Consider the following 21,130-nt stretch of genomic DNA (forward strand, 5'->3'; position numbering starts at 1 on the left):
GAAATTTAAAGATGGAGATCATAACTTCTGATTTTTTTCCCTTGGAACCAAGGACAAGAGTAGTCCTGAATTTGATCAGTGCATGTTTGATTTCTAGAAAGAAAAGCTTGATCTCCTTCTGAAAGTTAGGTAGCACCTTTCAGATGTTCCCGGGAACTGCCTTATTCAAGATGTCTAGATGTGGTCTCACCTGAGTCCATGACACTTAGTCTCCTCTCTGTAAATTAAGAAAAGAAACCAAAGATGTCTTTAAATGCTGTTAGGCACTCTATTGGCACATCTTTATTAAACTGATTCAGGCTACTTCGTTAGGTAAATTTCTAGTCAGGCCTTCCAATTGTAGTATCCTGGGATGATGGAGTATGTTGCAATGACGATATCCTTTGTCATCATTCGTGTAGGCTGAGAGGATCATGGAGGCTATTGAGCTATACCGAGAAGAAACTGCAAAAATGAAAGAACACAAAGCCATTTGTAAAGCTGCAGGGAAAGAGGTAAGATCGTACATTGTTATGCTCTGGGAAATATTTATAAATAGAATTCCCGAGAAGAAAACACTGTTTCAGGTTTATATTGATTAAGATCAGGATGTGAGATAAATGCAGTACTATCTTTTCTAACTCAAATATTGGAAGAAATCAAGGAATTATGGGAGGAAGAAAACTTGGCTGAATAAAAAGAGGACAGGAAATTATAGATTGGGTTGATTATTGTATTGAGTAGAAACTCATGGTCCTACTTTGGTTTGGGAGGCAGAGTAACTCATTTTAGATAAACTGCATTGTCCAGACTCATTCACAAGTACTTCAGAAACTAACAGGCCTGCTAATTCTTTTAGATTCTTTCAGTTTTTAGGATCTCTTTTCTCTTTTCAAAATTGTAAAATACTGTTAGCTCCCTGTCTGTGACAAGCACTACCAAAGTCTCATTTTTTTAATGACTTGATTTATTAATTTCTTCATAGGTTCCTCTTCCCATCAACCCCATCCTGATGGCTTATGGCAATATCTCAGTGAGTAGAACGTCTAACAGTTTCCCGTTGGTTATGCAGAGGTTACTTTCAGGGACAAGAGAGGAAGTGAAGAAGTATTGTTTGTGGGAATATATTGGGAAATACTTTGCTTTAAAAATCTCTTGAATCTTGCCATCCTCTAGGATATTTTGTTTTTCAAAAGGACCACTTTAGCATAACTTCCCAAGCCAGGCTTTTTGGTTGGACTGACCCAGCATTCTTCTGTTTTCTAGTGCTTACTTGTGTTCAGTATCAAAGGCCCTCTGAAGATTCTGTTCATCTAAATGAACTTTGGAATAAGCCTTTGGAGGAGAAATTGACATAAATCAGATAAGATAAAGGAAGAGAGAGGGGGAGAGGAATGGGAGAATGTTACCTATTAATAGCAATCTCTAATTACTTGCATGTCTCCTTCATCACAATAATCATGTGAGTCAGTGTCTTCATTTTATAGTAAGGAAGCAGGTAACATAGTTGGTAAGGGGCAGAGCTTGATTGTAAACCCAGATATGGCTAACTGTAAGCCCATGTAGGTCTTGCCATTTTAGAACACTTGAAGTGAGAGAGAGGGGTCCCTGTTTTTTCAGGAGATGGAAATTAGAGAGCGTTAGTAGAAACCAACCAAGATTAGTACTAATGGTATTATCTTTTCTTTATAGCCTTCAGCCTATGTATTAGAGATTTTTAAAGGGATCAAGTCAAGGTGAGTCCTAGTGCACAATTATTATAATCTATCAGGTAACATTTATCAAATGATTATCTGAATGTGAAATAAATAGAATTATAATTGATGGTTATCTTCCTTACAGGTTTAACTATGTCAAAGTTTTGATGAAAAATAATTTATTGTAATGTTTTTATGAAGTACTAGAACTAGGAGGCTCCTTCTAAAGTATGAAGGGAGATACTTTGAAGGACAAATGTTGTCCTAGCCTATGCTTGTTCTGCTCCCTGTGCTCAGTTCAAACAGGGTAGTCTGGCAGGACACACAGTAGTCTCCCTCTCAGTTTAGGAGAGCTGTCCTAAGAATAGGGCTGGCTCTTAAAGGCACGAGAGGACAATTTAAAAAAAAAAAAGAAGTAAGAAGAAAAAAAAAAGAAAAGAGAGGAAAAAAAAGGACAAATGAAGGGTAGTAGCTTATGTTGAAGGTAATGAAATAATATAATTCAATCAGAAGTACCAACTGTTAACAGTTTTTGTTGCATTATTTCCTTTGGTTTATTGTTTGCATACATAAACAATTGGAATCATATACAGTTTTGTATCCTATTCTTTTTCACATATTACCTGAACATTTGCTCATTATTGATATTCTTCAAAAACACATCAAGTTAATTCAAAATATTCCATTGTACGAATAACTACAATTGGATGTTGCATTTGTTTCTCAGTTTTTGCTATTATCAATAATGCTTCAGTGAACACCTTTATAAACACAAATCTTAGTCATCATTATTGATTATTTTTCTGTAGAGTCCTAGCAGCATAATAACTGATCAGTGGGCATAAGCTTTTTAAAGGTTTATATTGCCTAATTACTTTCCAGAGTGCTCGTACTGATTTTTACCAGGCTTTTAAAAATGTTTTGCCAATTAGAGAGTGCTATTGTATTATTTTCATTTCTTTTGATTATTAATAAAGTTAAAATTTCAGCATATTTGTTGATCATTTGTATTTTTTCTTGTGATTTTTAGTTATTTTTTTCTTTTTGCTCCTTAGTAGTTTAGTTACTGGTTTTTAAGAATTCTTTATGTTCTTTGTCATAAATCTTTGGAATAATGTTACATTTGTGATTTGCCTTTTGATTTTATTTATGAGTTTGACCTACTGAAGGTTATCATTTTCATAATAAATCACAATATCTATATATATTTCTTATAAGAAATAAATAAGACCTGTCTGAGGATGATGAAACTTTACTAATGTAAAAAAAAATTGATTAATGGAGGTGCAGTAAATTCCAAAATGGGAAGATTCTGTGTCTTAAAAATTTAATTTTTACTAAACTAATTACTAGATTTGTGATCCCAATTGAAAGCTTCTTAAGATTTCTAATTAGAATTGATGAAGTGATGTTAGAGCTAGTTCTAGAGGGAGCTATTCTTCCAGATTAAAAGGCTATAAAATTAGCAAGTTTAAAATAGTGCAGGATTGGTATCAGGATCAATCAGTCATTTATCATAATAGACTTAAAAGCCCTGAAACACATTCTGTCATATATAAGAATTCAATATATGGTAAAGGAAGTATCTTATCAGGATGAAATATTCAACAAAAGCCTTTGGAGAAATTGCTTATTTGGAGGAAAACAGATTTCCCCACCATGCCATGGACCAAAATGCATTCCAACTAGATTAAAATATTAAATATAAAAAACAAAATTTTGAAAAGAGAGAATCATCTAGAATACAATGAACATTTAAACTTTAAGTGGGGAAGATCTATAAGTATAAAATCAGTAGGAAAAAATAATACTGGAAAAGATTTAAAAATTGACCATGCTAAGAAATGTGACATTTTCCATATTTATTTTTTCTTCAGTGAGCTGGAAGAGTCTCTACTTGTGCTGCCTTTTTCTTATGTCCCAGACATTCTTAAACTCTTTAATGAATTCATTCAGCTGGGCTCAGATGTTGAACTTCTATGCAGATGCCTCTTCTTTCTCCTCAGGTAACATCCTTTTCCAAAGAATACCATGTCTGTTCAGCAGAACTGCTTCATTAGTGCCTTAACTGAAGCTGTCAGCACTTTGGGATTAAGAAATCTTCTTGTTTTAGTTTCAGAGACTGAATTTTAGCTCTTTTTGACATAAAATGTTCTTATCCTTTGGAATCAGTCTTGCCTTTAAAACAAGGATAGTGATGACCCACTTGTTTGAGTAATATGTATTGGTACTACATTGCTCAAGAATGCCTACTCATTCATAGGTCTCTAGGTTGACTACATTGCTCAGGAATGCCTACTCATTCATAGGTTGCAGTCTAAGATAGTAGCTCTGGTTCTAGTTAAGTTTGCCTTAAGCCAATTACTGAACGGTCAGTTAGCCTCATTTCTTATTTCTTTCTGTTTAGTAAGCTAACTGGTTTTGTTTATCCTTATAACAATATTTTAAGGAAATCAGTTTATATTTCCAGATCTCTATAGGTACACCTGGAAACATAGGGGCATATATAGAGGTAAACTAAGGAAAATAAAGAGAAAATGTTCATTAGGCTATGTTCTTAAATATGAAGAATTCTTTGTTAATATGTAATTGATAAGAACAAGCTGTTATAGCAGAGAACAGGAGTAGAGACACATTGAACATTCCTTAAAGTATTATTATAAAGACAAAAACTGGTCAGCTAATGCCAAGTAGTTAATGAGTTGACTAAATAGGTTATTTGGTGAATTGATCTGTTTTTATGATTCTTAACCCTCGATTCCTTATTTTTCTATCAGGATACTGGCAAGAGAAGAACAATGATATGTTTACATTATTCTGTTGTCATATTCATAATTTTGGTGACTTTGTAAAGACAAATTCATATGTAACAATATTAATAATTTTTTATGGCAATGGCATATGTGCTGTTGAATCAGTGTCACTGGTTCTGTGAGAAACACTGTGAATTCTTATCTCAGAGGGTTATAGGTGGGTACTACCTGACAGGTAGATACGGCATGGTCATCAGGGATACCTTGGTACTCTAGGTCAGAGTTGGACTCTCCGATGAAAGGTTCTGTCTCTTTTTTGCTGTTAGCTTTATTAGAAATATTAATAAAATTTTCGTTGAGTTAGCATTACTTAGAAGGCTCATTCTGTCTTTGAGCTTTCCATAAAATACTGTTGTCAAAATCTGTGGCCAGCTGGCAAATTTTTCGGGAAAGAATTAGCTTTTTAAATGAGTTGACTGTATCATAGGTTTAGGATAGTATTTTAAAACTTGTCATCAAATTGAACTGAATAGTAGGGAAAGAAACTTCTTTTCCTTTTTTTTTTTTTTTTTGCTAGAAGCATTCCTGTACTCCCATGATATGATGAAATGAACCTATTTTTGGTTGTTGTTGTTTTGATATTGTATCTATTTGCTATTTCTAAAAGGAACAGGTAGGGCCAGAACCTCTCTGCAACCTGGCTGTTTTGTTTTTCTATTAGGATTCACTTTGGACAGATCACTAGCAATCAAATGCTTGTGCCAGTAATAGAAAAATTAAAGGAAACAACTATTTCAAAAGTCACCCAAGTCCGGGTAAGTGTCTTTATATAGAGATATTATAATGAGGCAAAATCCTAGTGTGTATGTGACTTAGAAGTAATATAATATGCTGTGCTTTGTCTTTAGCATACTGATGAGCCATAAATCTGTACTTAAGATTGTTTATGTTGGAACTGGTAGGAATAGAAAAAAAAAAACACCAGAAAAATCCTTAGTGAGGAAAGGATGAGTAATAACGTTAACCTGTAACACCTGACTCACGTATGCTGCTATAATGAACTGACGTGGGAGAAAGTTTGTTTAATCTTTCTTGTATGCCTCTCCAGGATGTTATCGGCTTCAACATGGCAGGTCTTGATTATCTCAAGAGAGAATGTGAGGCAAAAAGTGAAGTTATGTTTTTTGCTGATGCTACTAGCCACTTGGAAGAGAAGAAGCGGAAGAGGAAAAAGAGGGAGAAGTTAATTTTAACATTGACTTAGAACTGAAATGTGGTGTCTTTCTACTTATTCCTTAAAAGGACTTTTAAACCCAAGCAGCAGTAGAGTTGGTGTCCATCTTAAAAACACCAAATAACAACAGAAGATCATGCTGCAGAAGATCTCAGGATGTGGTTCCCAGCTTTGCCTTAGGGAATTGCAACATGGGATTATGGGCTGGCTCCATTTCTTGGATTTAAAAAGCATGACTAGTTAAAAAATTTTTCTGCGCCCTCAAGGCTTAAGCCCTGCAGGAGGTGTTGGCTTTATATTCTAGCAGGGAGCAAAGAATTTTTTTAATTAGGTATTTGTCTCACTGGAGTAAAATTTAACATTTCAAAAGTTTTTCATATTTTGTGGCAGATGACTTGTTACTTCTTTGTATTTTACCATCTATTGAGACAATCAGGTACGTGATTGATTGCTCTCTGCCCATAAATGCAGTGGCGTGGACTTTTGGAGTTAAAGGACCATAAGAATTATTGAGAACAGCCTCCTTAAAACTTTAACTCCTGTAAGTTGTTATATCTGTATATATGAAGATCCTAATTACTGTTTATACTTTTCTGAATAAAATAGTTTCTGATTAAAGAGTAGTCAAACTAAGTAGTCAAACCCCTTGCTGGGTTTCTGAGTAATATACTGTGTGTGTGTGTGTGTGTGTGTGTGTGTGTGTAGATACATATACAGTTGACCCTTGAGCAACATGGGGGTTAGGGACACTGACCCCCACCCCCATCCTGCAAAGTCAAAATAACTTTTGACTTCCAAAAAATTTAACTACTCATAGGTTACTGTTGACTGGAAGCCTTGCCAATAACATTAACAGTCAGTTAACATATTTTGTGTTATATGTATTATATATTGTACTCTTAAAGTAAGCTAGAAAAAAGAAAATGTTACAAGAAAAGCATAAGGAAGAGAAACTACATTTACAATACTGTATTTATCAATACTATAAATTTACATTGTCTACAAGATGAATCCCATCTGAAAAGGTGGGCAACTGCAGCTGCAGAATTCAACCTATGGTTCATATCAAACAATTCAACTTTTTCTTATTATGTCATGACTTTTCTCTGCTTCTTAGGAGCACTTCCATTATTGCTAGTGGCACTTCATATATGTCCCTTGGTTTTATTCAAGGTTTACAGTATTGCACTAAACATGATAAAAAAAATACACAAGAACCTTGAAAGATCACTTGTTACTACGATGTACAATTTACTGGAAAGAGGAACTGCCTACTCAGAAATAATTAGCATCACATAGCATTTTAAGTTGATACTCACAACATTTGAGCTCACCACAGTAGCAACGGGATGGCTATGAAATTATTAAGTAGTACAGTATGTTCTACAGTTAATTGTACACAGCTATGATTTAATAATGCATCTTTATGTTTGTGTACCTTTCTCTCAACTGTAAATTGCATCATGTATAGTCTGTAAATTTTGATCAAAAATTTCAACTTCTTATAATTTGTATTTTATGGCAGTAAATGATAAAATAGACTAGTACCTACATATTTTATTCATGACCTACCTTTTTAAAAATGTTTTTGTATTCCTAGGTTATGAAGTTCATCTGAAACATCTCCAAATTATTACAAATCTGGAATTTTTAAAAAATATTTTTATTGAAAAAAATTTGCATATAAGTGGATCAATTCAAACCTGATTTTTAAAATATATTTATGAAAAAGATGTGCATATAAGGGCACAGTTCAAACCCATGTTGTTCAAGGGTCAATGGGGTATCCTCAGGGTAGGGATCTGAGGAGGTGGCAATGTTCTAGGTAAAGAGAGAGACACAGATACCTCTGGGCCTGGGCTTTCTTTGTGGCAAGTTTTTAAATAACTAATTCAAACTCCTTGTTGTAAGTCTGTTTAGATTTTCTGTATCTTCCTGAGACAGTTTTGGTTTTTATCTTTCTATGAATTTGTCTGATTCATCTAAGTTACTGTGTTGTGGTGCCACCATTTTCTTCCCAGCTCAGAGCTGTAATTCTTGTGGCTTGGCAATTTGGGTCCCGAACCACAAGTCTGTTAATGTTCCTAAGCAGTAACACAATTACTGAAGTGAAGTAAGAAATACAGTGGTGTTATTTGTTGGGCAGAATAAAATAAGTGAATTGTTATAGAGTTCCTGAAGGCTTAACTATGAAAAGGCAAGAAAACAGGCAGTATGGTACATTCTAGGTGCTTTCCAAGGAGTCAATCTTGTTTAGGCAGCTATTCTTGCCACCAAAGAGAGGAGTTAATTCTTGAAAAAATGTGAATTTTTGATGAGAACAGAGGCTGAATCCATATCTTGTTTATGCTTCTTAGAGTTGTTCATCAGAACATAAGGAAATTGTAGCATTTCCCATTAACATTTTTGATGGTTTCCAAACCAAGTTCCAGAAGGGCACCCTAGATGTTTATGTAATTAATAATTGCTCTTATGTTAACAAGTGCTGTTTTCCCATAGCTTTTCCACCATTTATGTTCTAGGGAATTTAAAGTTGTTTCTGTCTGGTAAGTGTTACGCTAATCAAAGAGAAGGGGCACTTGTGATAGAGTGATGTGTACAGTAAGTAGCTGAATTGTAGCTTTTGGTCAAAATACTGGAAACCCTTTAACCCTAAAGGTTTGAAGTCAACAGGTACATTAAAAAGTGAATTTTAAGCCAAGCAGATTTCTAATCACTTGTCAACTATTGGCTACATAATCCTTAATACAGAAACCATTTAATGAATAATGTTTCCTGCAACAATGTAGAAAGTTACCCTTAGAAATTCTGTAATGCCATAAAGAAAAGCCTCCCGAATGGTTTATTAGTGGTGTAACACTTAAGCTTATTTCAAAGCTCTATATATGTATATATCCATCCATTTAGAGAAGATATGCTTAGCAATTTTGAGATTCCCTGGCTGGAAGGTAGGTGCTTTGTGTATTTGATATTAAATTGTTTGTTAGCAGCAAGTGCCATAAGTCACATCTCATCCCAAGGAAACCTAACAAATATCTAGCAGAGAATCTAGGGTCGTACCCAAGAAAGCAGTGGTGTCTGCCCCCGGGCACAGGGCTATACCTAGGGTTCCACTCACAACATCAGCTATAAATGATAAGCTTGCTCAATGCAGCCTTTCAGGCCAGGCCATCCTTGGTAAAGAGAGGGGAGTTGTGGTCAGGGGCTTAGCAAAAAGCCACCTGGGCTACATATACCCTCCACTATCCACTTCCTTTCCTCATAATTTATGATCCCAAGTTTGAGATGGGACTAAGGTTCTTAACACATTGACTGCCATTCTAGGAAAAATTCTTTTCCCTGGGGCCACAGTGGTTTATTATGAAAATAGAATAAAAACTTTGAAAAAAAAATGATCTTTCCTAATTTACCGAAAAATTTGTTATATTTTATTGTTTTCTGTGTGTTAGTCATATGTAACTTGAAAAATAGTTCATAAGGGTAAAGGTAAAGAGACGTGTGAGTTACATATGCTTCACAAGGCCCCCTGCTCAAAACAAGCACAACTCACATGGCAGTTAATGTGTTAATGGTAATATCTCCATATATTCCAAGTTCTTTTACTTTATTTCTGAGGTTTTTTTGGATCCCAGTATCCCTGATGTGTTTTTAGAACGTAGCACACATGATGTAACAGTCACTTGGCCCACCCCTTGTATTGAGCCTGGCAGTAACTGCTCTTGTGTAATCTCTTCCCCTTGAGTGTGGGCTGGACCTAATGACTGGCTTCTAATGAACAGAATACAGTAAATGGTGTATCTCATCCAAGATGAGGTTATAAAACTCTGTGAATTCTGCCCTGCTCACACTCTCAGCCTCTTCTTGCTTGCTCGCGTGTTCTGATGAACCAAGCTGCCATGCTGTGAGATGCCCTAGAGAGGCCCACATGGCAAGGAACTCAGGGTGGTCTCCAGACAGCAGTAAGGGAGGAACTGCAGCCCTCAGTCTAACAGTCTGCAAGGAACTGAATCCTGCCTACAACTAAAGTGACCTTGAAAGCAAATTCACCCCCAGTTCAGTCAGAGAACCCCACTGAGCTGTGCCTGGATTCCTGACCCACAGAAGCTATGAAATCATAAATGTTTGTTATTTTAAGCCACTAAGTTTTGGGGTAATTTATTACATGGCAATAGATAACTAATATAGCTTCTATAAAGCAAATTACTTAACCTAGTTGTTTTAGATTCCTCATCTGTAAAATGACTATTACAGTGCCCACCCTAGAGTTACTGTGAAGTACTTAAACACAAAATATATTACTATTGTTCCAGCATCTTTTAAATCTCATTAAAACTCTGCAGTAATGTACACAAAGAGGTATAAAGACAGCATTGCTTAAATTTCTTCTATTAGGTAGATTCATGAAATTACTTTTGATAGACTGGTGCCAACAGGAATTATGAATCTTTATTTGAAAGCTATTCCATGGTTTCAGAATTATCTAGCTACAGATGCAGACTTTACCACTTCTCAGTTTGGGATAACTTCTGAAAGTCATGGATGGGAACTGAAATAAACCTGCCTTAATTCAGTGGTTCCCAAGTGTAGTCCAAGACTGCAGCATTAAGATGTGAATTGGGTTTAATAGAGTTCCCCCAAAATACATGTCCACCTGGATTCTGTGAATGTGACTTACCTGGAAATAGGGTCTTTGCAAATGTAATTACTTAGTTAAGATGAGGTCATACTAGATTAAGGAGGGTGTTATGTCAGCAGTGACACTGCAAGCCTGGAATGAAGGAGACAGAGACAGTACAAAATGAAGCAAGGCTGTCAGCTTTCTGGAATTCTATAAGCAGGAAATAGACTGCCCAGAGGGTAGGACTGCTGAGGCTGAGGTTGAGGGCTCAGAGGGTGGGGCTAATGGAGCCTTTGAGGGCCTAGGGGCTAGGGTTGGTGGCACCTCCATGAGCACAGAGGGCAGATGGAACCACACATGATAATTCTGTCCTTGAAACTTAATGGAATTTGCTCTGCTTGGTTGCAAATTTGCTTTAGACTGTGACTCCTTTATTTCTTCCACATTCTCCCTTTTGGAATGGAAATGTTTATCCTATGGTGGTCCCACCCCTGTATTTTAGAAGCTGACAACTTGTTTTCCAGTTTCACAGGCATATAGATGGAGAAAGGAGGCCAGAATGGGTCATACCCAGAGTCCCACCTATACCTGACTTAGATGATGAGAATTTGAAACTTTGTGAGTTGATATTTAGATGAGATTTTAGATTAGAATTAATGCTGGAATGGGTTAAGACTTTTGGGAATGTTGGAATAGAGGAATATATTTTGCACCTGGGATGAACATGAATTTTGAGGGACCAGAGGACAGACTACTGGGTTTGTCCCTTCAAGATTCATATCTAATGGAACCTGTGACTGTGACCTTCTTTGTCAATAGAGTCTTTACAGGTGTAATCAAGTTAAGATGAGGTCGTTCGGATTAGGGTAGCCCCTAAATCCAATGAGTAAATCCTTATAAGAAGAGAGAGAGAGAGAGAGAGGCACTGGGAAATACAGAAGGAAGAATGCCATGTGAAGACAGAGGCAGAGATTGCAGTGAGGTAGCAACAAGCCAAGGAAAGCCAAGCATTGCTAGGAGAGAGGCAGAGAACAAATTATCCCTCAGACACTCCAGAAGGAAACAACCCTGCAGACACCCTGATTTTGGAACTCTGGACTTCTGAACTGTAAGAGAATAAATATCTGTTGTTTTAAGCCACGTGGTTTGTGTTACTTTGTTATGGCAGCCCTAGGAAACTAACACAGATTTGTCACAGAGCACTAGGAAACTAATACAGGATGTTATTTGCCTTTTACTCTTATTCTGTCATAGGCATAAGGTGGAGTTTTCGAGAGGCTGTGTGATGTGTGTGATACGGTGACAGATTGAATACAGAGCAGATGTGAGAGTCCAGCTATGTTCTATCAAACTGGACATTAAAGAGATTGGCAAAAATATAAAACAATGCCACTTCCTGATGAAACTTTTGCTTTGGAAAATAGTTATTTTTCATTAAATATGTTAACATATCGGGTATAGTATTTTTAAATAAATTTCAAAATTTTCCCAGTTTTAATTCTAATTTGGTAAATACTGATATATACTACCTACATAAACAAAAACTCTTTGGGATCCTCAATAATTTTTAAGAATATAAAAGGAGTCCTGAGTCCAAAAGTTTGAAAACCACTGGCTTAATTGTAAATTCTCAAGTCCAAAAGGGCACCTTGCTGTTCGTGCTTATGCTACTGCTTTTTGGAGAGTAAGATCAACTTTTATCTGCACAATGAATACAGTGCTTAAAAGAATGAACTTTAGAATCATATTAAAATAGATTAGATTTTTACTTCTTCCACTTAAGATTATCTGAGCCTCTGTTTCCTTATTTCTCAAGTGAGAAAACTAATATCTTATCTTATAGGTAGTATGAGGGTTAGATTTGATAATATATATGAAAGAGTAACTATTATAGTTATTAAAACAAATATTTTCATTCAGTCAGGCTAATTGATTTCTGGTTGTAAGAATAGGGGAACAAACCCAAGATTTAAGGCCTCAAATTTGAAAGGCTGACAATCAAATTCCCACCTATTACTTACTGGGCCTAATGTGGAGAAACTTTACGAGACATGAAGACTCCAAGTGCTGAGGAAGAGATTGTAGAAGTTCTCTGGATCATGGGATTTTCTTTTCCCTGGGGAAAATCTTTTGGTCGCTCATCATAATTGCTGCTTGTTAAAACTGGTAAAATACGGGTTAAGGATTATGCTTTTTGTGACTAAATGATTTGTACATATAAACCCGAATTACATTTAGACTCATAGTCTCTCTTCTCTAGCAACATTAGTTCAATTTTAGGTCCTCTTCTGTCTAGTGCAAATTCTACATGCGCAGGCTTAGGGATTGGAGAATGGATATCACAATGTCTTAGAATGTTTTCTGTTCTCCGTGGTGTGGATTTCTCTCCTCCATGACTGGCTGTCTGTAAGGAGCCGTCACCATAACCAGCCCCAACCCACATCCACATTAGAGCTCATGCTTTTTTTTTTTTTTTCCTAGTGGGGAGTGGATGGATCTTGGGAAGTGGGCTATGACTATCATTGTTGATGCTGGAAGGAGTTAAAAGATCTAATAAGACCCTTTTCTCCATTTATCTGTGCTTAACTGACAGGTAGTCTTTATAAGCAAGGAAGTAGAAAATGTTTTAACATAAATGCAAATGATTTTGTTGCCATGATCAGCAGCAGTGACTCAGGTACTCTGGATCAGCATCTAATAACCTATGAGAAGAGGGTAAGGGGCTTGATTTAATTCCCAGAGGAAAAAAAAATAGTTCCTTGGTTAGTGTCCTATCACAGTGGAAGAACCCTGTCATCATTACTCCAAAAGTATATACAGAGAGATTGCATTCCCAGTGAGGTCTTTCCTGACCACCCTATGCTAAGTTGTAATCCTCCTTAACACTCTCTATACCCCTTTCCTACTTAATATTTTTCTCCATTGTTCTTAGCACCATTATAGTCCATATTTTACTTATTTTGTGTATGGTCTGACCTGCCACTGGAATGTAAGCTAATAGAGGAAGGGATTTCTTTCTCCTTTGTTCATTGCTGTATCCCTGGTGCCTAGAACAGCACCTGGCACATTAGAGGCTCTTTGAAAGAATCAATGAACAAATGAACTCAACTCCATTTATCTTGAAACCAAGGTCATCTGACACAAGTTCCCCTACATTTCTCCTTCACTCTTGCCAAGATTAACCCTTCGGTTCTGTTCTTGATTATTCTCTTGCCCTCTTGAAATATTGCAATTTCAATTACTTCTACTCATCCATATTCTTAATGTTCTTCTTTTGATCCATTCTCTTCAACCTACTAACATACTTAGGTCTACACTCAACTGGAAGTCCCTTCTTTACTCTGTTGCATCCTTGAGGTACCATATTCTCTTGCTCTTTCAATTTTCTTGAAAGAGAAATACCTGGTCATCTTTTGCAATTTATTAATAGTTTTTGTCCCAACCAAATTTAGCAGTCTTATTTAAATCTGAATTCTCTTTAACATCTCTATAGCATCTGTCAACTATGTCCAGTTTTTCCTTGAAATTCTTTCTATGGCTTCTGAGATATTTCATGGCTTTCTCATTGCTGGCTCTGTCTCCATTGGCTCCTCTTTTTTATTTAATTTTTTTTTTTTTGAGACAGGGTCTCGCTGTATCACCCAGGCTGGTCTCAAATTCCTGGCCTCAAGCAATCCTCCTACCTCAGCCTCTTGAGTTGCTGGGATTACAGGTGTGAGCCACCGCACACAGCAGCTCCTTGTCTTCCTCCTGCTCCCTAACAGATCCCATCTTTCTGCTTCTTTCCCATACTTTCAATCATCATCTCTGTGTAGAAGATGCTTAAATTTGTATCTCCAACCCTGACTTCTCAACTGAGATTCAGTCCTGCATATCTGTGATTCATTACCTGAGCCTTAAACCTTTGAGTTCAACTTGTCTGTCCTCTTGCTTCCTTCCTACTTCAGATTTTGCAGTCCCCCCAGTGTATCTTTCATCCATGTTCCTCTTTCATGTTGCATGTTGCCACCCTATAGTTCTTTTTGTCCTTATACTTGGCCTATTGAAGTAGACTTCCAACAGTTCTTTTAAACATCCAGATCCAGTTCTTCTGCATATTCTGCATAATAACACTATATTCATTTGTATAAAGATATGCTGATCATATCACTTACTGGGTCAGAAATCTGTAATGGTTCACTGTTGCTTAAATAATAAAGTCAAAGCCAAAGATTCAAGATCTTCCATAACTTGATTCTAACCCTCTTTTTCACTATACTTCCTAATACTTCTTAAGCTCTCAGCAAGTTGAACTCCCTGCTAACCTCCCAAACTCCTGGAGCTTTCCTATTGCCATGGTTTTGTTTATTCTTTGTACTTAAAGTCTCCCTTCATCAAAAGTTTTCACATTTTGTAAGACCCAGATCTAATATCAAATAGAAAACTGTAACACAAGCAGTATATATATGATTTACATCATTGGAGAAGTACAAAATAGTACAGGAATCAAATGTGAAGACCTTATTTCTGCTACTATGTTATATGTCTTTTATGATAGAGTCCAATTTTCCTTTTTTATATATGATAAAATACTTCATACAGTAGCTTGCAGATAGTAGATACTTGATATCTGTATGGCTACCGACACTGACATAAAGGAATGCATGCATACTTCGGTGAATACCGGACCTTTATATTATAATAAGAAGGCATTTCCTATCCCCCACAAGACTACACATTTTTTTGATGACAGACTTGCTTTTCTATTCTGTTTGTTTGATATCCCATAAATAGCCCAAAACATTGACATTTATTTAATTTGCAGTTACTACACATGTACTATGTGTTAGGTATTTTTTAGATTTGGCTAGATGTTTTCAAAGATGAATGACAGGTTTCTCTGCCTTAAGAAACTGATTTTAAAGACAGAATTAATGAAGATAAGGAGATGCATTTTGACTTCCATTTTTCCTCACTCATATGAAATTTCTGCACTATATATGATTATTCAAATTGAATTTTAAAGGATATTTGCTTCCACAGGTAAGAACAGAACATCATGCTCAGTCATAATCTCAATATTGTGAGAGATGTGCGTCACTCCCTTGGCACCGTCTTCTCCAGCAACCATGGCAAACAACTCCACCTTCAATTCTGCATGCAAACCAGGTGCCAACTATAAGACACAAGGTGGCTTTAGGAACAGACATATCTGAGTTCAAACCTTGACTTCAACACTGATTTGGGCAAGTTACTTAAACTCCCTTACTTTTGGTTTTCTCGTTTATAAATTTAGCACTAATAAATGGTAGCTGTCATAAGCATTTAGCAGAATTACTTTATAGTTAGGCAGAATTTCATTAAGTAAATGGGACCCAGGATATATTGTTGAAGGGGCAACCCAGGTGCTATTTGGGAAAGAGCATAAGGAAATTAAATGCCTATGTACTGGAAGTGGCACTGAAGGAAAATTTCTGCAATTTGCTACTTTTTGAATGTCAATAGTGAATTCCTACTGATTAAATATAAATTTGATCTTAAAATTAATCCAAGACACTGGTGAATCCCATAACTTCCCTGCTCCACTCCTTGGTCTATTCCTAATGCTGGATGCGTGAAGTGATAAAGCCAGTAGAGGGAGACAAAATTAGTTTAAATGCCAAACCGCTTAGGTCTGAAAGCTCATGGAAGAGGATTGTACCAACAAAGAAACCTAATATATAATGAAGAAGGAACACAGCAAGGCATGGGCTTCTTGCCTTGTTCCTTGAAAAGAACACTAGCCAGGAAAGAAAGAGCTGTTTATGTTTCTAAGTTGCCTCTCCAGGAGGTGGGTTAAAAAGCAGACTTGGAAACAGTTATCTGGAAAAAAAAAAAAAGTCAGAAACTACCACATGGAAAGCAATCAGATACAAATGGAATTTTTTTTCTTCAATATAGTTTTATAAATAATATAATCGAAAAATGTTTCAATTTTTTCAACAATGTGCTTGTGAACGTATGCATACTGGAGGGTATCCAACAGCTCTGTTTCTGAGAATCAGACCCTTAGTCCTCCAAGCCCAACAAACAGAGCAGGGCTGGGCAGTGATGAAATTCGGCAGGAGGAGAGCTGGAACAGTGCCAGCATACAGGTTTACCCAGGCTTTGAGCATATTCATTTAGCACTGGCAACTAACCAAGCTGAACAGCGGTTAGATTTACATATGGAGAAGTCCACAGATTATATTTTTTGCCAGAGCCAAAACCTACCGTCAAAAACTAAAAAAAAAAATAAATAAATAAACTAAAAAAACTTACAGTATAGAGTGAGCTTCAAAGAATACATGCTGGGTTTTTAGTACCTATAAAGGTTGATCCAACAGTCATTTTGGCTTTCGACATAATCCCTACTTTAAAATGAGATTTGCTAGCTTGCCAGAACAATGCAAGAAGGGTTTGCTTTGATTTTTGCCTTTTGCCTTATGTTGTGAAGGTTCTGAAATCTTGACAGGACAGTGATGAATTATTTCAGAGACGTTTTCATAAATTAGTAGATTTAATCCCAAAATGTATTTCTGTTTGGAGTTTCAGCCTGTATACTACTTTTTCTATAGATCATAAAATATCAGAGCTAGAAGGGGCTAATAAATCGTCTGGTCTGAACTCCCTCTTTACACATGAGAAAAACAAGGCTCAGAGCATTAACTACCGACATCACTGAACTGACTTTGCACTATACCATACTGGCCCTTCTGTGTGAGCATATAGCGACTGTGCCTGCTTTGAGAGCCTCAGACCCAGGGAGCACGCGGCGCTTGTCACGGGACTGGTGTCCCTTGTTCACTGGGTTATGTATCCATCAGACTTACTCACTCATGCTGTCACTCACTCACACATCTCTTGAGTACCTGCTACGTGCCTGGCTCTGTAAACTCCTTATGTGTCTTACTTACGCTTAACATCCTCTGTACCCTGGCACTATCAGTGGCATATGGGAGGAACTCAAAGTTGCTGAGTGAAATAAAAGGGCTGTTAAAGCAGCCAAATGATGCACTGATCAAGGCTTAACTAGTGTGATTTTATTATATCTTGAGATGAACTTTTGTTTATATCATACTTTATTTCTGAAATTGTAATTTAAAGTAAATGGGAATATACTATTAATATATTTTTTACTAAACACCCAATTTTTGTGCATGCATCTAAGAAAGTCAGAACAGGTTGACATTTTTAAATTTGTATTTTCAGAGATCTTTGAAGAAATGAGGCAGCTGATGAATGTAAATTATACTATTATTTCTTAATATGGCATTAAATAATATTTCCTGGCAAATACCAAGGAAGCAAACCAGGATTTACATAAAATGTAAAGAATGGAATAATTATTTTTCCAAAAGATTTTTCACTTTGCATAAGGATTTAATTTTTTAAAAGTTAGTTTTCATACAATAGTACATAACTGTACTATCGGGACAAATGAGGTGAACTTCAGAAATGTCTCTATAGCTGCAAGTTTCACTCTATTTACACATAGGATCTGTCTCATGGTTACTCTATGAAATAAGTGGCATCAAGCCACATATTGTACCAATATCAGGAAGCTTTTGCTTGTAATACTAGAAGAATTAGACTTATACATAGTTCAAACCGAATGGGCAGAATGATTTAAAAGCCCACTTTACTGGAAACATGTACACATTCACTTGTGCACACAAAGACACACAATAGGTAACACATAGAACTTACAGGCCCAGGTTTGTAAGTGACTTTCAGTCCTGTGCTGGGTGGGGGCTGCTTCACTCTAAACCTACCAGGCAGAAAGATGAAAATAAATTTATGCCGTAATTAAAAACATAAGCAATGAATGAGCTGGGATGTTATAAAATCATGGAGGTGTTAATATTTGCTACACAGGAGCCAGGAGTCCATATCATTAGAAAAACAACGTTAATATTCAGTTGGGAGAAGAATCGGGGGCCCATTTCACAACTGCCTTTCCAACAGTTTTTCATCAGCGTAAAACAGATTCCAACCTGAGTTCAACCCTTCGTTATTGGTTGCTGACAAGCAGCCCAGGCCCGGGCAGGGGGAGTGTTTGGCTGGTGTGTGCATTTCAGCGTAGCCGCCAGCGTGAACGCAAATGCTGGCAGCCAGATCATTAAGCTGAAGAATAAAGGCTCTTTTGGAAAGCAGCGGAGCATGGGAGCCAGCCTCACTCTGTCTTGGTATGGGGCTTGCGTGCTTGAGGAAAGGAGAAACAGAAAGGGCTCAGAAAATGTCGAAGAACTTGAAAAGCTCTGTGCTCACACATGGTGCTTATTGATCTCTTTCCCTTCCTGTGGTTTGTGGGTTCCGCCTGAAGGTTAAAGACCTGGAGTAAATTAAAATGCCAAGGAAAGCCCACCTCCATTCTGCCCCCAACCCTGCTCCTTCCACCATCAACTTTGCTGTCTGCCCTGTCGTGGCTGAATTTAACAACCTGAGGGGTGAAATCTCTAAAACTAAAACTCTAGGCTGGAGAGACAGGATCCACATGAGTGAGATTTATTAGATTGACTCTATTTCTCCCCACCCACTTTGTTGGCAACAACCTAAAAAACAATAAAGTATGATCTGGTGGCCTGAGTTCCTCATCAGTTTTTTTCTGAGGAAGGAAACATTAGTCCTGAAGTTAGGGATTTGCCTCAGCTAAAATGGGACAGAGATCTTCCAAATTGGATGCTCCTATCATTTTGCTCCATCTGATTTCCAATCCTCAGTCCAGAATCCCACTTTGCCTGGCTCAGAGTCACAAACATTCTTGAAAGAGTAGCCACTTATACTGAGAATAAATCTACAATTGAAATAAACATTTATTCCATTTTTATGGGGGAAAAAACCAACATTATGCTTATATTTAATTCAAAATAAAATAGTGGACATTTTGTAATTGGAAATGGTCTTGGTATAGATATATGGTATATTGACCCAATGGAAAGGACTGAAATCCCATATGAAACTGGAGACCACACCTATGTTAATAAAGCAAGGCACCTCTGCCATGTGGCAGTACTGAGGGGATCTGAGGTCTAGCCTCACTCTCTCCTATAAGACTTAAATCAAGAAACAAGACACTCAATCCCCCCCTGACCCAGAGGGATAGGGTCTTGCTCTGTCACTCAGGTTAGAGTGCAGTGGTGTCATCATAGCTCATTGCAACCTCAAACTCCTGGGCTCAAGCGATCCTCCTGCCTCAGCCTCCTAAGTAACTGGGACTATGGGCACATACCACCATGCCCAGCTAATTTTTTTTCATTTTTTGTAGAGACAAGGCTCGCCATGTTGCCCAGGCTGGTCTTGAACTCCTGGCCTGAAGCAATCCTCCTGCCTCAGCCTCCCAAAGTGCTGGAATTATAGGCGTGAGCACCATGCCCTCAGTTTCTTTTTTTATACTAGTCTCTAAGGTCTTTGCCTCAATTATGCAGAAATAATTAAACTTTATGATCATTTTCAGATGATAAAATGCAAACAAACATCAGCTGGTATTATTATAGTTGGTGGATTTGAGAAAGAGACTTTCAAGTTTATGTATTAGTTATTGTAGCACTTGTACCACCTCCCCTTGTTTTTTGCTAGTATAGATCAAGACACGAGTTTCCTTTACCAGAGTATGAATAATGGGAGGGCAAAGAAGTACCTACTGCATAATTGGGGATTGGTAAACACTGACTTGTTGAAGAATGAATAAATTAATTAACGGATAAATTTAGCGTGTAAATGATTAAATGAATGTTATGAAGATTTAAGGTGTAATTACAATTCAGTTCAATAAACATTTACTGATGTAGGTGGCCAAAGACAAGTTGCAGAGCAGGGAAACATAATCTTGTGCCCTGGCCTCACCTGCAGAAGTCCACGCCAACATTCTTGAGCTTTACAATAGCTGCATAGGTGTGTCCTTCTTTAAGCACTCCAAACTTCACTGATGATGGGAGAAGATGGAACCCAAAAGGGGATGAGTTTGCATTATTAATGGCAGCAGATGCAACAGAGGATGTATTCACTTTTCCTCCAACAGAATCTTTCACCTTTGCATTAAGGAAAAATTAATGAAATAAAATGGTTTTATTTTGAGTTCCTAAGATAAGAAAAAGTTCCTGTCACCAGAGGAAAATAACTGGTTGGTTGGGGAAGAAAACGAACATTTACAGTCTCTTATAATCCTTACAACAGCCCTGTAAGGAAGTATTTTAGGCTTTGTTTTAAGGATAAAGAAGCTCAAGTTCAGAGAATTGGAAGAAAGATAATTTGCGTAAGTGGTAAATGGCAGAACAAAATTTCAAACTCAAGGTTGCCTAATTCTGAAATGTGGCCAGTGGTTATCACAGTTTAGCTTTCATCAGAATCTCCCGGAGCACTCATTAAGACAGAGATTGCTGACTCTACCCCCAGAATTTTTCATTCTATAGGTCTGGGGTGGCACCCAAGAATTTGCATTTATCACAAGTTCTCAGTGTTGCCAATGCTGCTGGTCAGATAACCATACTTTGAGAACCTTTACTTTATGCCCTTATTATTCCCAGAGGCAGCACGGACATTACCTGGGAGTTTGTTAGAACTGTAGAGTCTCAGGGCCCCCAACAGACCTAGTGAGTCAGAATCTGTATTTTAAGAAGATCCCCAGGTAATTCATATGCACATTAAAGTTTGAGAAGCACGGCAATCACAAATCAGTTATACACACTGCAATACTTTCTATGATGGACTTGAACACAGTATGCCATGGAGAAAAACCATAATCAAAACTTGACTAGTAGGCTTGTAAGGTTTCCCAACAGAGCTAGGTGGAATCTTAATCTTTGAGCCTCTGAGCAAGAAAGGAGCTTGGTGGTCTTAAAGAATGAAGAGA

The 21,130-nt window shown here is 37.1% G+C and overlaps 2 protein-coding genes and 1 non-coding gene across 5 annotated transcripts in view; 2 read left to right on the forward strand and 1 right to left on the reverse strand.

Annotated features, from left to right (window-relative positions):
* The window catches only part of WDR3 (WD repeat domain 3), a 28,343-nt gene extending 22,051 nt beyond the window's left edge, over positions 1-6,292 (forward strand). For all 3 annotated transcript variants that reach the window (XM_045546921.1, XM_045546922.1, XM_045546920.1), the window contains exons 22-27: positions 402-494; positions 965-1,012; positions 1,672-1,715; positions 3,554-3,682; positions 5,151-5,244; positions 5,538-6,292. In XM_045546921.1, coding sequence (XP_045402877.1) covers positions 402-494; positions 965-1,012; positions 1,672-1,715; positions 3,554-3,682; positions 5,151-5,244; positions 5,538-5,693 — 564 coding nt within the window. In that variant the 3' untranslated portion in view covers positions 5,694-6,292. The remainder of the gene's footprint in view (positions 1-401; positions 495-964; positions 1,013-1,671; positions 1,716-3,553; positions 3,683-5,150; positions 5,245-5,537) is intronic.
* SPAG17 (sperm associated antigen 17) overlaps positions 20-21,130 on the reverse strand; it is a 238,307-nt gene continuing 217,196 nt past the window's right edge. Inside the window, exons 45-49 of the mRNA XM_045546928.1 lie at positions 20,125-20,309; positions 17,989-18,049; positions 15,292-15,436; positions 12,303-12,447; positions 20-444 (exon numbers count right to left, since the gene is read on the reverse strand). Of these exons, the coding sequence (XP_045402884.1) occupies positions 12,308-12,447; positions 15,292-15,436; positions 17,989-18,049; positions 20,125-20,309 (531 nt within the window). The 3' untranslated portion in view covers positions 20-444; positions 12,303-12,307. The remainder of the gene's footprint in view (positions 445-12,302; positions 12,448-15,291; positions 15,437-17,988; positions 18,050-20,124; positions 20,310-21,130) is intronic.
* Positions 1,936-2,074, forward strand: LOC123636296. Its single transcript, XR_006734486.1, has one exon. It is a non-coding gene; the product is annotated as a small Cajal body-specific RNA 11 (non-coding RNA).

Source organism: Lemur catta, chromosome 3 (genome assembly GCF_020740605.2).
Source record: "Lemur catta isolate mLemCat1 chromosome 3, mLemCat1.pri, whole genome shotgun sequence".
Taxonomy (NCBI): Eukaryota; Metazoa; Chordata; class Mammalia; order Primates; family Lemuridae; genus Lemur; species Lemur catta.